The 15034-nt window shown below is 47.8% G+C and overlaps 1 protein-coding gene across 3 annotated transcripts; it reads left to right on the forward strand.

Moving 5' to 3' along the window:
* The first annotated feature begins 5013 nt into the window (after positions 1–5013).
* On the forward strand, positions 5014–13203 carry THNSL2 (threonine synthase like 2). 3 transcript variants are annotated; one of them, XM_065735952.1, is made up of 9 exons: positions 5014–5035; positions 6002–6249; positions 6933–7127; positions 7386–7538; positions 7998–8228; positions 9067–9215; positions 11532–11657; positions 12514–12665; positions 12792–13203. In XM_065735952.1, the coding sequence occupies exons 2-9, from the start codon at positions 6027–6029 to the stop codon at positions 13045–13047; spliced, it is 1485 nt and encodes a 494-aa protein (XP_065592024.1). In that variant the 5' UTR covers positions 5014–5035; positions 6002–6026; the 3' UTR covers positions 13048–13203. The 3 variants fall into 3 exon arrangements, with proteins under 3 accessions (XP_065592024.1, XP_065592025.1, XP_065592023.1); XM_065735953.1 differs by having other exon boundaries at positions 6011–6249; XM_065735951.1 differs by lacking the exon at positions 5014–5035 and having other exon boundaries at positions 5776–6249.
* The last annotated feature ends 1831 nt before the right edge of the window (positions 13204–15034 follow it).

The following is a 15034-nucleotide window of genomic DNA, read 5'->3' on the forward strand; positions in this document are numbered from 1 at the left end:
GTGTCCCAAGGTGATGAACAACAGAAATACCACTTGGGAGGGACCTCTGAAGGGCTCTGTTTTAACCTCTTGCTCAAAGCAAGATCACAACCAAAATGCACACATCAAAGGATCTCAGCCATTCCTCATTTGTCTTGCCCTCTAGACCCTTCGCCATCTTTGTAGTTCTCCTTCGGGTGCTCTCTAATAGTTTTATGTCCTTCTTATGTTGTGGTGCCCAAACCTGCACACAGTGCTTGAAGTGAGGTTGCACCAGCGAGAGCAGCTTAGGACAATCCCTTCTGTCTCCTGGCAGTGCTGGACCTGATGCACCCCAAGGTACAGTTGTCTGGTGACTCTTGTGTCATCTGCCATTACCAGAAAGAGCTTGGTCTCATCTATACAACTGTCCTTGAAGCAGCTGTGGGCTTTTATAACCTCATTGCTTCAAAAGTTTGGACAGGACAGAAAAAGATGCTTCTGCTGCAATTAACTCTCTGTCCTTATATCCGCAATGTTTTCATTGAGTTGCATTACTGAGACAGCACTAAGATGAAACGTGGCATCTTTCCCAGCTTTTTCTCTTTTTAAAATTGTCTTGATGGTCTAATGGAATCAGGAGCAGGCTGCCTGGCTCCAAGCTGTACCTTTCAAGCCGTAGACATGCAAGCGCCAATTCATATTGTTTTAGATTAGATATGCCAATATCAGAGCCTCGATAAGACTGCCGAAAGTGATGGCTTGTACAAAGCACTGCCGCTTGATAAAACTTCCTATTAATGCTGAAGTAAAGAGAAGGAAGCCCTTGGCCCTTGTCATCAGCCATGTCCTCTTCAGACCTTTGATCCAAAGGAAGCAAAGGCCCAGCATTTCTTCATCAAGAGCAAGGTGAAGACTTCCATGGAGAGCATGAAACCTATCTTAACTTAGTTTGCCAACAATCACTCGGGTAGCAGAGTTTAGAGAAGAGCAGACTACTGTTGTTGGTACCTATGGAGATGGGGCTGTCCTTCATTCCACCACTTAGTTTAGTGAGTCAAGGGACACAGACTGAAAATACTGCTTGTTGCTTATGCAGATAGTTTATGCCGGCACATGGAAAGAGAAAACTGAGAGAGAAATGGAGTCATTAGCCATTAGGGAGGATGATCTGGAAGAGCCCCCCCCCCCCCCCCCCCTTCCATATAAGGGCCAGTGAGCGTTTAAACAATGGAAATGGTTTCCATTTCATTCTGTACCACATTTGCAGTGCAGATATCTCTGCAGGAGAAGCCCCTAGAACACAGTATGGATAAGCAAATCTTCATCTGACCAACTGGAGAATTGCATATTGGGAGGCAAAGAGTGGCAGCATCAGAGTGCCTACAGGTGATCGGATAAACTCCATCCTGGAGGGACACCTGGTTGTCAATTGGAGATGATGCTCATCCCTCCAGTTGGTTCATGCTTTCCTTGATCCTGATTTATCAAACAAAGTGGCTTACTTAAAGATTGCTCACAGTGAATGGCTGCAAATTAGTCAGAGAGATCTTCTCATGCCCATGCAGGCAGGAGGAGCAACCTCTGTGTCTGTGTGCCCTGCTGTTTGCACGTGTGTCCTGATGTACAAATCATTTCCAATCTTGATTGTTCTATGATTTTATGATTTTATGTGCACTACAATGACGTTCCCATCCTTGAAATGGCTTTTATGTCCTTGACAGAGCAGTTCACTCTGTGTCCCACACCCACAATATCCAAAGGAGCCTCACATAGTGGAGTGATCCTCACTGTAATTACACTTATATCTTCGTGCTCCACAGTGAATGTACAATGGCAAAGGTCTGCTTTTCTCTCTTGGCCTGAGCCAAACATAATCACAGCATATATTTAAAAGTAAGGTCCAAAGAAACCCTCATGAGCTTCCCTAGCAAATAGTGCTCTTCAAATGAGGAAAGCAAAGACACCGAAATAATGTACAAACCAGGTCGAGGCATGGCACTACTGTGAGGCTGTGTGTGGTTTCAGCAGGCTCATGGCTAGGGAGACACTACATGGGTAATAACCATGGTGACTGCAAGGCCAGAGCTTCAGACAATGTCCAACATTCATAGAATCATAGGATGGCCTGGGTTGAAAAGGACCTCAAAGGTCGTCTAGTTTCAACCCCCCCGCTGTGGGCAGGGTCACCAACCAGCAGAACAGGCTGCCCAGAGCCACATCCAGCTTTGCCTTGAATGCCCCCAGGGCTGGGGCATCCACAACCTCTCCAGTGAATTTACTACATTCAGAGCAGCTCCATAAGCACAGGTACCCCCACTTTACACAGCTTTCCCAAAATCACCTGGGAAAGCTGATGAAGTGCTGCAGCAGTGCTCCTGCCACAGTGTTTTCCTTACCCTCGTTCCTCTTCTTGCCTGGTGAGCAGTGATAGAACCCCAATCCTATGTGACTGCAGATTTTGAGATAAAGCTTGGCCATCGTGTTCAGTGTAACCTTTGGCAGAGTTGGACTGGGTTGCACAACCTTCCCTAGGAAAGAGCGTGTTCAGTGTCTCCCCATGGGGCTGGCCATTGCACAACCCCATCCTCACACTCCCTTCCTGTTCTACTGTTACAGTTGGGTTCTGCACTTTGAATCACAAGACCCAAACCACAACACAGATGTCCTTGAGGCTGCTGTAAAGCACCTCGTGGCAGGGAAGTTCCACACCTACCCATGGTGAAAGGGCCGACATGCTGGCGGCTCGCTGTACTGTAAAACCACCGTGGGTGTGGGTGGAAAAGTGTGTGCTTGCACATTTATATGCTGGAACATAAATTGTTGAAATCCTCTGTCATGTCAGCTGAGAAAACTACAATTTATATCAGATTTAGAAAAAGGGGAAAAGAAGCAAATTCGCTTCAGCAAAGGAGCAGCCTCTCGAGCTATGATTTGTTATCTTCATTTTTTTTCACGTCACATCTCCTTGACCTGAGGCTGGAAGGAATGCATCTAAGATCAACTTGCCCATGCAGTTGCAGACATTCCCTGCAAGCCTTCCTTGCCCTTCCTGCCGTGGATCCCAAACCTCGCACACATTGGTGAGAAAAGCAGAAATGAATTATTTTGATTTCTGGACTGATCCCTATAGGTTCTACCTGAAAACTCCTTGCTTCCCATGTGAAAGTTCACAGTTCTGTGTCTGAGAGGGGAGACATACCCTGCACAGGGCATTAAGCGTTGTGCTGTTGTGGTATTAAACAAATTCAATACTTTCTGGTCCTGGTTGTGAGCTGGAGTCTTTCCATGTGTCATTTTCTGAGTCTCACCCTGGGTATAGGCTCCAGAAACAACTGTGCTGAACGGAGGGTAATAAACCCCCAGAACCTTCAGGGGGAAGATGGGGTGAAGACGTAGGACATCCTTCCACTGCAACAAGTCCCTGTATCGGCCACCCAGCTCCATAACCTGGCTTCCTGCTGCAGGACATCTCCTGTGCCTCCACTTCCTCGGCTCTAAAACAGAGCCCTTTGGAGAGGTGTTTCTTTCTGCTGCCAGAAATCCCGGCTAAGTACACACAGCCTGAGTGCAGTGAGGGTGAAGGGCCCCGAGCGGGGTGGGAGAGGCTGGGAGCAACCAGCACAAGGCTGCATTTGAGCATCACCTCCGCGGCTGCGAGGCTTTGCTGCCATCTCGTGATGCATCCGTGCTGTGCAGCTCTGCCGGGCCTGGAGGTGCTTCCCAGGAGGAAAGGCACCCATAAAAACACCTCTCGCTGCTGCATATGCCCTTCTGCTTTTTATTTATTTATTTGTTTTGCCTTGGGTGGGACGCGAGGCTGAGGAAATCCAGGTCAGAGGGATGGGAACTGATGCAATGTTAAAAAATAATAATAATAAAGAGAGAAGCATCACGGCAGCTTTAGCTGGTGTTTGCAAACAGCTGATTTCTGTCAGGTCCAAAGAGCAGCTGAGCACCCATGAAGCGCTCAGGAGAGGCAGGGTCCAAGTCCAAAAACGTGGAGGCACTTGGCATGACCAGGCTGCTTCATTTTCCAGCTCTTGATCTGTTGCTGCAGCTGATTATTAATCTCATCATTAATGAATCTCATTCTGATAATTCATGCATGGAAAGGAAATACCTGGAGGAAAAACATCTTGTGGCAGTGGTGGATGAGGTGAGGACCCACCAGAGTGACTCTGCAGGGCCACAGCATCTTGTCAAGATGATGAGTATTGATAGAATTAGCTTCTATTAGCAGTACAATATAATTTATCAGTTGGTGTGGATTTCTTCCTCCTGCTCAAAACGTGCCCTGCCTCTGCATGAATCCCAAATCCAGTGACTGCTCTGTGAGAAGGGAGACATCAGTGTAGAGGAGGCAAACCACATTAGTGCAGCTCTCTGTTTCCTTTATTTATTTGATTTCACCGTCTTTCTGGACCTGTTTTCCATCAGCTGCTGGAGGAGCACAATGAGAGGAAAAGAAGCTTCCAGAGCTGGTAAACAAGGGATTAATAACTAACCTGAGGGTGTATTAAAGGCTCATTCACCTTTCCAAAAATACACAGGGAATTAAAAACACACGGGACCAAAAACACCTGCTTCTACCCTGTGGCACCGGGGGCTTTGCTCTGCACGTTGGGGCCAGCTGAGGTGAGTGGCCCCACGTCCCCAGGTCAGGTCCCGGGGTGACCCTGGGAAGCTCTGGGGGTGGCCCTGGGGAGGTTTCACCACTCTTTGAAGCCTGAGCTGCTCCTGAAGAGCAAAGCCTCGCTCTGCTGTCTATTCTACCCTGCTGCGAATGGACCTTTGTTTTTCATTGGCTATCAAGTTTTTTGAAGCACTGGAACAGATCGCCCAGAGATGTAGCGCTCACCCCATCCACGGACACGTCCACGCTCAGGCAGGACGGGACTCAGCTCCGATGGAGCTGTAGGTGCTCCTGCAATGCCCGGGGCTCCGGGCACAACGAGGATGCGGAGCTGCAGGAGTTACCATCCCTCCTCCAACCCCGCTCCCTCCTCCCCCCGCAGCTCGGGGCGGGCACACGGGGCTCGGCAGCCTCGGGAAGACCCGGATCTGCAGCACGGAGGTGGGGAGGGCAGCGGGGCCGAGCACAGCCACGCGAGTCCGGGGAGGGGGCGCGGGGACGAGCCGGGGAAGGGCTGTGCTGCCGTTGGAAGGAGGGGACGGTGGGAAAAGGTTGCGGGAGGAAAGGAGTGGTGCGTAAGGTGCCGGGGGTAAGGGAGGCCGGCAGGATTCGCCCCTCCCCCTCAAAACAAAACCAGGAAAAAAAAAACCAAAACCAAAACCAAACGATCCTGGAGGTTTGCTGTGTTGGTCACGCTTTGAGTTAAAGCCTGTCCTTAGTTTAACTCCCTTCAAAAAACAAACGAACAAACAAACAAAAAAATCAGGCTGCTCTAGAAATACAATCTTTTTCCTTCCCCCCTCTCCTTCCTTTCCCCTTTTCCTTCCTTTTTCCCCTTTTTTATATACCCTGTCGTCCCCCACTCCCTTTTTACCCTCCTTTCCCCTATTTTTCCCCCCGTTTCTGCCCTTTCCCTTCCTTTTCTTTACCTCTTTCCCACTTTTCTTTACCTCCTTTCATCCCCTTTCTCCCTCTTCCCTCCCTTTTCCCCTCTTTTCTCCCCTCTCTTCTCTCCCCTAACTGCCACCATTCCCATTTCCTTAAAAAAAAACCCACCACCACCACCAACGAAATAACCAACCAACCAACCAAACAAACAAACAAAAAACCCCATATATTCATTAAATAATTTTATCTTAAAGCTCCAGCTTTTGCATCCAGCCCTCGGGGGACGTCAGGTGCCTGCACTGTGACTCTGACTAGCAGAAACATGTCCAGGGCAGGGTGAGAAGGGCACAGGTGGAGCTGGATGAGAGCTCCTCGCATCCCAGCCAGCCACCTTGGTGCAAGCCCAGTTGCTCACAAAACCCCATCCAACACCATCCTCCAGCCCTGTGTGTCTACATGGGAAATATTTTAGGGTCAGCTTGAGCTCCCAGCAGGGCAGATAATCCATGACTTTGACAGTGACCGCAGTGCCCACCCAGAGCCGATGGAGTACATCAGCACACGGGGAGGCACGGGGGCCGTGGACTTCGAGGGAGCCCTCTTCTCTGGCTATGCAGCTGATGGTGGGCTCTTCATGCCCAGCTGCATCCCCTCGCTGGACAGAGCCACGCTGCAGCAGTGGAGCCGCCTCTCCTACCCCGAGCTGGTGAAGGAGATATGTTTCCTCTTTGTCAAGCCTGAGCTGATCCCTCGTAGCATGCTTGCTGGTGAGTCTCAAGTGGGAGCTGCTCACAGAGATGCCTGTGAGGATTTTGGGGTGTTTGGGTGTTGCCTTAGCTTCATCATCACAGCACCCAGAAGACCAGGAGCCTGCTACACTATTACCTGATCTTTTCTCTGCCCTTTTCTCCTATGTTGCCTTAATGGGGCTTATTACCTTTTGGAAAACGTGTACCCTGCATGTGTGTGGGGGCTGTGGTGGCTGCAATAGCAACTACTTGTGCTGTGGCCCTGCTGACTGCTGAGGGAGTGCAGAGCTAGAGCCAGACCTGACCTTCCTGCCAATGGCTCTCAGCTACTCCGTGCTCTCTGTGATTCCATTCGCTATGTTTCTAAACCGTCCTTTCCACCAGAGGGCAGCTACAACCTCTGTCTCAGCTGCGTGCTAATGATAGAAGTTTGGTTTTCCTTTATTTTGTGTTTTAACAGTTTGCTTTGATTGTGTTAGGTTTCCTCTAGAGTTCTTCATAGTAGAGCTATTGAAGGCAATGGAGCTTGGCTGGTTTCCTCCTGATAGCTAAGAACAACTTCTTGGGTATATCACCTTTCCAGCAATGGTAACTTTGGCTTTGCTTCCCAGGAGCATGCAGAGCATAGATGCAGGCAACCACAGATAAGATCTGCTGTCCTCTATTTATTGTGACAGTGCCTCTAACTGTTTTTCTTCTAGACCTGATTGACAGGGCCTTCAGCAAGTTCAGACACAAGGATGTTGTCCATCTGTCCAGGCTGAAGGAAGGGCTGAATGTTTTGGAGCTCTGGCACGGGGTTACTTACGCTTTCAAGGATCTGTCCTTGTCCTGCACTGGGCAGTTTTTGCAGTATTTCTTGGAGAAAAAGCAGAAGCATGTCAGTGTTCTGGTGGGTGAGTATTTATCTTTGGAGGGGATAAAGCTTTTGGGCAGGTCTTTACCTTGAGTGCCATCATCCTGCAGCCCACCATGTAGATGCTTTGGGGTGGCATTGCCTCACGGGTGGCTGGTGAGGGATCTGGTCAATGCCAGGAAGGTTCCTCTAACCAAAAATATCTCATGGAGCATCTCCACATCTTTTCCTTAAAGAGTGGCGATGCGGTTTTGACTGGAATGTCAACATTTGTTCTTTCTTCACTGCTTTGAAACAGGAACTTCAGGGGACACAGGGAGCTCAGCAATTGAGAGTGTGAGAGGGCAGAAGAATGTGGACATCTTTGTTCTACTTCCCAGAGGGTTGTGCACCCACATACAGGAACTTCAGATGACCACTGTCATTGAAGACAATGTCCACGTCTTTGTTGGTTGGCATTATTGTTGGTCTGTCCATGTTGTGGCCTTGCTGTGTTGAAGCTGTGACCCTGAATGTCTCCAGGGGCTGCTGTTTTTGCAGCTGGCTGGGTCATTTCCATCACAGTCTTGCTAAGGAGGAGCTTTTCGCACATGTCCCCAGTTTGACGACTGAGTGGTTTAAGGCTTTCTCTTCTCCTGGCTTCACGCTAGAGCTGTCCCCGTTCAACCTGCACTGAATTGAACACCATTTCCTGGAACTAAAAGGATCAAGGGGTGACCCCACCCCTTTTTCCCCTCACTTTCATGGTTTAAGTAACCCCAACTCATACAGCCCCCAAGACAGACAGACAGCTCAGGACACTCCTGGCTGCAGCAAACCCTGGAGCTTGAGTCTGGCCCTATTTCTGAGCAGAAATACTTTGTGCCTGATGCACTGATATCTGTAGACCTGCTCTTTCTCTTTCTGACAGTTCATGGGAACAGCGATGAACTCGATGCGCCTATCAAGGAACTGTTTGCTGATGTGGATTTTGTCAGAAACAACAACCTGATGAGCTTGAATTCGATCAATTGGTCGAGGATTATGGTGCAGATTGCACACTACTTCTACGCTTACTTTCAGTGTGCACCGACCCTGGATAGCACCCCACTGCCAGTGGTGGAAATTGTTGTGCCAACAGGAGGAGGAGGAAATATCACAGGTGAAGGGAAAAAAAAGATGAGTTAGGGAAGAGAGAGTGCTCTGTGACCTGTGGACTGAACATGTTTTGCAAATGCTGGGTAATGCTATTTATTAAAACACCCACTCTCTGGTAGGATTTCTTCAGAACCACTTATATTTTATTACTCATGTCTGGTTATTACTCACTCAAGTGTCAAACCTGAAACCACCCTTTAATGATGACTGTAGCTATCTTGATGGTGAACATATTGGAAAAGGACAGAATGTGTTTGATCCAGAAAAGAGGGAAAACACTGTGGCTCCCACTTCCCAAGTAAGACTTCAGTAGGGGTGTGAAGTTCTCCCTTGTGTTATGCGATTTAGATAGTGTGCTGTCAAGAGAACCACTCCTAATTGCCTTATCTGTCCCTTCCAATGTGAGTCTCTGATTGCCTCCATCCTGAACTGGACACACAACGGTACTATGAAAAGGATTTAATGCACTCAACTACTTTCACTGTATTTCCAGACTGTCCATCTGAGGCAGTATTAATAATCTGCAGGAACCCCAGAACTTCATCTCTCAATTACTTGTGTGGCACCTGTGTGACCTCTCGGTCTCCTGCCTATCCATCTTCAAATCTGGAGATATCTTCTGGCAAACCAGCCCACCAAACGCATTGTGTCCTAGGATTTTGTAACATGGGGCTCTACCAAGGTGTTTAAGATAGCTATCTGGGGGTTTATTAGGGATTGCCATTTGTGCTCACTTCTGAACTTAGATGTTCTATCAATTTACACAGACACTTTGTTAAACCTGCTTTTAATGTTCCTTTGCCAAGTATGCATGTATTTTTTTTCACTTTCTATTTTTCTAGCTGGCTGTGTTGCCCAGAAAATGGGTCTTCCAATTCAGCTGGTTGCTGCAGTTAACAGCAACGACATCATTCACAGGACTGTTAAAGATGGAGATTTCTCACTCTCAGATCATGTGAAGGCTACATTAGCATCAGCCATGGATATTCAGGTAGATAATGAATTGGAACAGAAGGAAGATAATGAACGTGCTTATTTTTAGATGTATTTTTTTCCCCTGTACTTTGCTATACCTGGTTTATAAGACAATAATTCTGCCACTGGGAATACCTCTTAGTGCTGCCCTGGGAGGTGTGAGTCACACTGAGCATTTATGCTGCACCACCTTCTCCCTTACTTTTCAAGGCTTGACTTGGTCATCTCTGTTGCTAAATGGTGGACTTCTGTGAATTTGCTATGTGTGGGCTTGGAAGGAAAGAGCCATTTTCTCAAAACCTCTGTGACACTTAGAGAAGTATAAATCCTGTCGTGTCCCAAGGTTTCTGTTGATGCTTCTGGAAGGCTCCACCAAGAGTGAGAGAAGAAGGAAAGTAGGGTGGAGTAGAAATAGTAGAAGAAATGCCTCATCTATGGCTGTCTGCAGTTTGTGCAGAGCAAAACAAGTCCCAGCAAGCAAAGGCATCAGAAATGAAAAGTCATGGAGGGACAGAAAGCTGGTGCCTGGAGACAAATACCAGGAAATAATAACAGCAAATACTCTTTCATAGCTACCCTGTGATCCACAGGGATTGGATCTGCTTCCAAACAAGTGACCTAGGTCTTAAATACTTGGTGTTGTATCACCGTGGCCTTAAGCTACTAGAACTTCCCAAAAGCTGTTGAAACACAGTGGGAAGACTTGGGAGCCTGGAGGAATACCATGTTTTGCAGAGAATAAGTCATTGTGCCCCCATCACTGGACTGCTGTGGCCTGCAGCTTCAATTTCCTCCCAAGGCATGAATGTGTGGGGCCTCTCTCTCCCTTTTGGTTGCCTGTTTTGCAGATTGAGCTAAAGGAGGGGAAGCATTCCAGTTAGTGGCTAACTGGAAAGATGAAAGTGAAGCAGAGTTTATAGTGTAGATGACCCTTTTGAAGAGCAATTTCAGGAGAATCACAGTGTGTGCTGTGACTGCCAGCAACCAGGAGATCCATTTTCTGGGCTGAATTCAGGCAGCACGGCTTAGCTCAAGTCCACAGGCTGAAACTTTCCTTGGGACCAGTTCTCAGCATGATGCATCTTCCAAACTGGGCCCAGGTGTCCTTCTGGACAGCTCTGGCAGCATGGGACAAAAACAGACCACGGAGATGGATAATGGGAAGATCAAGGCTCCCACTGGTGGCCCAGCCCTGACTGACTGAGTCTAGGTAGCGATCTGCAGTTGAAAGCATAGGCTGAAAGTGATGGAAGTCGAAGGGGAACTTCTGGGATTGGGAAGAGCAGAAAGGGAGGCAGAAGAGGCATCAGGAGGATGGTGCTGGAGGGAGACATCTCTGGTAGCAGGTCATCAAAGTCCAAGCGTGCTAACACGTAGTTTCTCAGGTCAAGACAGTCTAAACCAGGGGACAGCCTAAAGCAAAGGGCAGACAACACCCATACTACAGTGAAGATTACAGGCTGAAGGCAGTGGAAGATGATGGTGGGAAGATGTAGAACAGGAATGGAGCTGTAAGCCACCCAGATAAGGACATCAAAGGCTGAGTAAGTCCTGATGACTTGCCAAGGTAGGACAGGATGGGAGAGACAAGAGGTCATAGGCACTGTCAGGCATAGAGAACTCACTCAAAGCCAGCACTTAGCTGTAACCTAGCAAGAATCCTAGAGACATGGTGAGGACTTTGTATCTGGTGTCATTTGTCCTGTCTGTTCCTACCAGGTATCTCAGTCAAACCACCTGGCTGAACATTTCTCAGTGCTTCTGAGCACATGGGAATGAGAGAGTGAGCTGTGAGAACTGTTTGGGACCCTTCACTCTGGTCTTGCACTGAGTTTGTCTGCAGTGTTGCAACACCGATTGCTACATAACCATACAGTCCAGTCAGACCCTATATGTTCCTCACATGCTTATAAAGATTATTGGTCAGCCCTGCAGGGAGCTGAGTGTCTCATTAAGTAACATGGGAGCTGTGTGATTCATAGCAGCATCTGCAGCGTTCAGTGAACCGCTGTATATTTCTGGTTCTTAAATACCTAGTATGTTATTAGCTTGGTTTCCTCAAGGTGATTATACAGATGTGGTCTCACTGTCAGTTTATCAGTTGTCCCCTCATTAAGTTGTTTTAATCTGATGGTCACTGTCAGACAGGTCAGGAGTCTGAAGGACATTGAGTTCCCAAAGAGTTCAGGGAGAAGACACAAAGCCTACCACCAAGAAGAAGGCGCACCAGGGCTTCACCCCCAAATTAGACATCAGAAAATCCATTCAGCTGCTCTCATCCTGAGAGAGACACTCCCATTTCCACTGCTCACACGTTGCCTTGTCATCCCAGGAGCCTTACAACGTGGAGAGGATCCTCTGGTTGCTCTCAGGCTCTGACAGCCACCTGATGAAAACGCTGATGGAACAATTCACTGTGTCCAAAAGCCTGAAGCTGCCTGAGGATTTGCACAGAAAGGTCAGTCCCTCATGCCCGTTCCTCTGTGTGAAAGGAGGTCTATTGTTTCCAGTTGGTTTTGAATCATTTTCTGAATTAAAAAAAAAAAAAATCACATCTTTTGGAGACATGCCAAACTGAAGTCTAAGAGGAGCTTTAGATCAGTGCATGGGCATGGAGATGTTAAAAAAAAAAAAAAGCCTTTAAATGTTGTCTTGGAAAAGAAATCTCTTCTTTATAGAACTAATTAAAAACACCTACAGTTTTTTAGGTAGGAGATGAAATCACCCCTTCTTGGCCACTCCAGTGCCTACATTTGCTGTGCATTGAGGCAGGCCAGGGTGGACTGAGCAGTGGGTTCTGGTACAAATTGAGTATGGTGTTGGGGAATAGATCTGGGGTCCACTACTGCCATTCGGCCTTGTTGTCACAGTGAATGGGACCATGAGTATAAAGCAGAGCGAAATACAAGAGAAAAGTGAACGTTTGAGTTGTGAAGCTCTTCGGGTGAGATGCAAAGTTCTACCTCATCCCACCCAACCTATGCTGTCCCAAACGAGCATCCTCCGTGCAGTGCCTGGGCCTGCTTGTGTGGCAGAAAATAAGTCCTTACATTACTAAGATAAAGATGCAAAATATAGACAAGATAATGTATAAGTATGTTAGTACAAAATAGGGGGAAGGGTACATTTCCAGCAGCAGCTTCCTCCAGCTGCAGCAAACACTCTTGGTCTTCATTATGTGGAGGGAACTCCCACCTCAGTTGCTGTTTCCAGCCTTCCTGGTTTTGCTTTGCTGGGTGCCCGTGGCATCACCTCCATCGAAGGGAACATGTGAGGTGATGATGCCCACTGCAAACCTGTTTCCCTTCCTACAGGTCTCGGAGACCCTGCGCTCATGCTCAGCATCTGATGAGGACATCTTGCAAGCCATGCAGCGCTGCTGGGAGGAGAACCACTACCTGCTGTGCCCCCATTCAGCCGTGGCTGCTCACTATCATTACTCACATCTGTACAGCTGTGCCAGTGGGTAAGAACCTGAATGGGGACAGGTGTGTTGGTCGGGTGTGACAAGCATCACTTTCCCACTTGCTTCTCTTCCTACCACTCGGGGCTCACATCAAAAGATTTCTTGCTTTTTTTCTTTCCTTTTCAGCACACCCCGGTGTTGCTTAGCTCCAGCATCTGCTGCCAAATTTCCAGAAGCTGTGCTGCGAGCTGGTCTGGTTCCTGAAATCCCTCCTGAAATCACTGTCCTAACAACGATGGAGACCCGGTCCACTGCCCTGCAGAGGGATGAGGATTGGGCACAAGTGCTCCGGGACCGTATCACAGCTGTGGAGCAACACTGGAGGAAACGGGGTGGTGGTCTGCCCCCCCCAGCACTGCAGGGTGTCCGTGGACAGCCCTGAGCTCCATGTGGCTGGATGATACCCCCAGGGCTCATTTTCCATTCCCAGGAGAGCCCTTTGCTACACTAGAATAGAAGCCTTTGCTTTCTGTGCAATTAATTATTAGTAGGAACGTATTTTGCTGCTGAATTATTAGACTCTTTAATAAAATTTTCACGTAAGAACTCTGCAGTTGTATTCTCTTTTTCCTACAAAGTCATGAATGCTGATTGAAATGCTGAAGAAACATGTTCGTTAGCCATCGCAGAAAGCTGCCTTAAAATTACCCACAATCATCACCTTCCTGAACATCATTCAGTGTTTCTGTCCCTGAGCATCTTGTTCCAGACCTACCGGAAAGAGTAATGCTGGGTGTCACTGTTGAGCCATTGTGGTTATATATTAGGATGAAATTCTTTGCTCTGAGGTTGCTGAGATGTGGAAACACTGCCCAGAGAAGTTGTGGATGGGGCCATGGGCAGCCTGATCTGGTGGGTGGCAGCCAGACTGTGCCAGGGGCTGGGACTGGAGAGGTCTTAAATTCCCTTCCAAGCCATTCAATGATTTTATTGCACTGATTCTCATGTTCTGTTTTGTTTTGTTTGCATGAATGGCAGTCAAAGATATATCCTACAGCAGTCCTAGAGTGCATGAGGGCAGTGTGAAGACAAGGGGTTCCCAGACTTCCCTGAGAATGGGATCACCCCAAGAGGTCTATGGTTGGGTTCTGTGGGGAAGTGCACACATGGGGATTGAGATGTCTGTGGAGCATATGCAGGCAAGGATGGAGCTGCAGGGCTGGGTGAAAGCTTTCTGGGAAGCAGAATTGCTACTGCAAGGACTTGTGACATCCCATCTTTGGGTACCGAGATAAGGACTGCGCACTTTTGGCACCTGGGAGCTGTATGCTGTTCAGTTGTGCTGTGCTGGATTACTAGGTGCTTGTTTCCACTTTAGAAAGAGGGTTCATGCGCTGCTCACAGGGCTTTTCCACTTCCCAAAACTCACATAAAAATTTAAACAATTGTTGCAAACACGAAGGACAGAAAAGTGGGGGTTGTTTATTTTTGGAAAACTGGATGAGAAAAAACAGCATAGGATCAGGGATCTGAGCTGGAATCGACCTCACAGCAGTGCACACCTTTCAAAGCAATGCACTGCCCTTGGGTTAACTCATGTTTAATAGCACAGAACGTTCAAAGAGGTAAATGTCTCTGTTCCATAACTGCTGGAAATGAATCCAGGGCTGGAGTGAATCTGCTTTTAGGAATCATCCCGAGTACAAAAACTTGCTCAGTGTTAGTATTAAATAGTGGATGTGACCCCTGTGTTTGGTTTTATAGGGGTGCCAGCTACTGGAACTACATTTTAGTGCTGTATCTGCAGCTTTTGGTCCAAGTCTTGCTGCAGGCTCTTCCTGGGCAATTTCCACTGAAAGAAATAGGAAATGGGAAATTCCCCTTATCTTCAGACTGAAACTTCAGGACTTTCAATACCACGTTCCCATCATATACATATAAATATATAAATACCTCATGTGGGAGCTGCCTCCACAAGCCATGCATCTGGCAGGATTCTTTTGGTTCCTAAAAAGGGAAAGAAAAAAAATGGGAATAATTACACCAGGGGGGAAAAATCCCCTTTTGCCATAAAAAAAAAAAAAAAGGATAAAAAATTCCCCATTGACATCAAAGGAAGGCCTGTAATGGGTGGGTTACTCTGAAGGTCTAGTGGCATTTAGCGGGGTAAAAGAGAATGCTGTGAAGTAAATCAGCATGGGGCTTTGCAGAGTGCACAGGGAGAGCGGGGAGCGTTGCCTGGGCTGCAAGCTGCCATGCCCAGCACCCAGGCAGCATTTCCCTTGGCTCTTCATCACCCACTGCTTGCTTCCCATCCAAAGGCAGTGGGAGAGAAGGGGTCTGTTCCTCCAGCGAGGCCAACTCCATCCCAAAAACAAGGTGCTTAAAAATGATGCAACAAACACAGCAAAAGGCCTCGTTCTGGAGTA

Source organism: Cyrtonyx montezumae, unplaced genomic scaffold (genome assembly GCF_038088225.1).
Source record: "Cyrtonyx montezumae isolate F1298 unplaced genomic scaffold, pur_monq_1.0 scaffold_2, whole genome shotgun sequence".
Taxonomy (NCBI): Eukaryota; Metazoa; Chordata; class Aves; order Galliformes; family Odontophoridae; genus Cyrtonyx; species Cyrtonyx montezumae.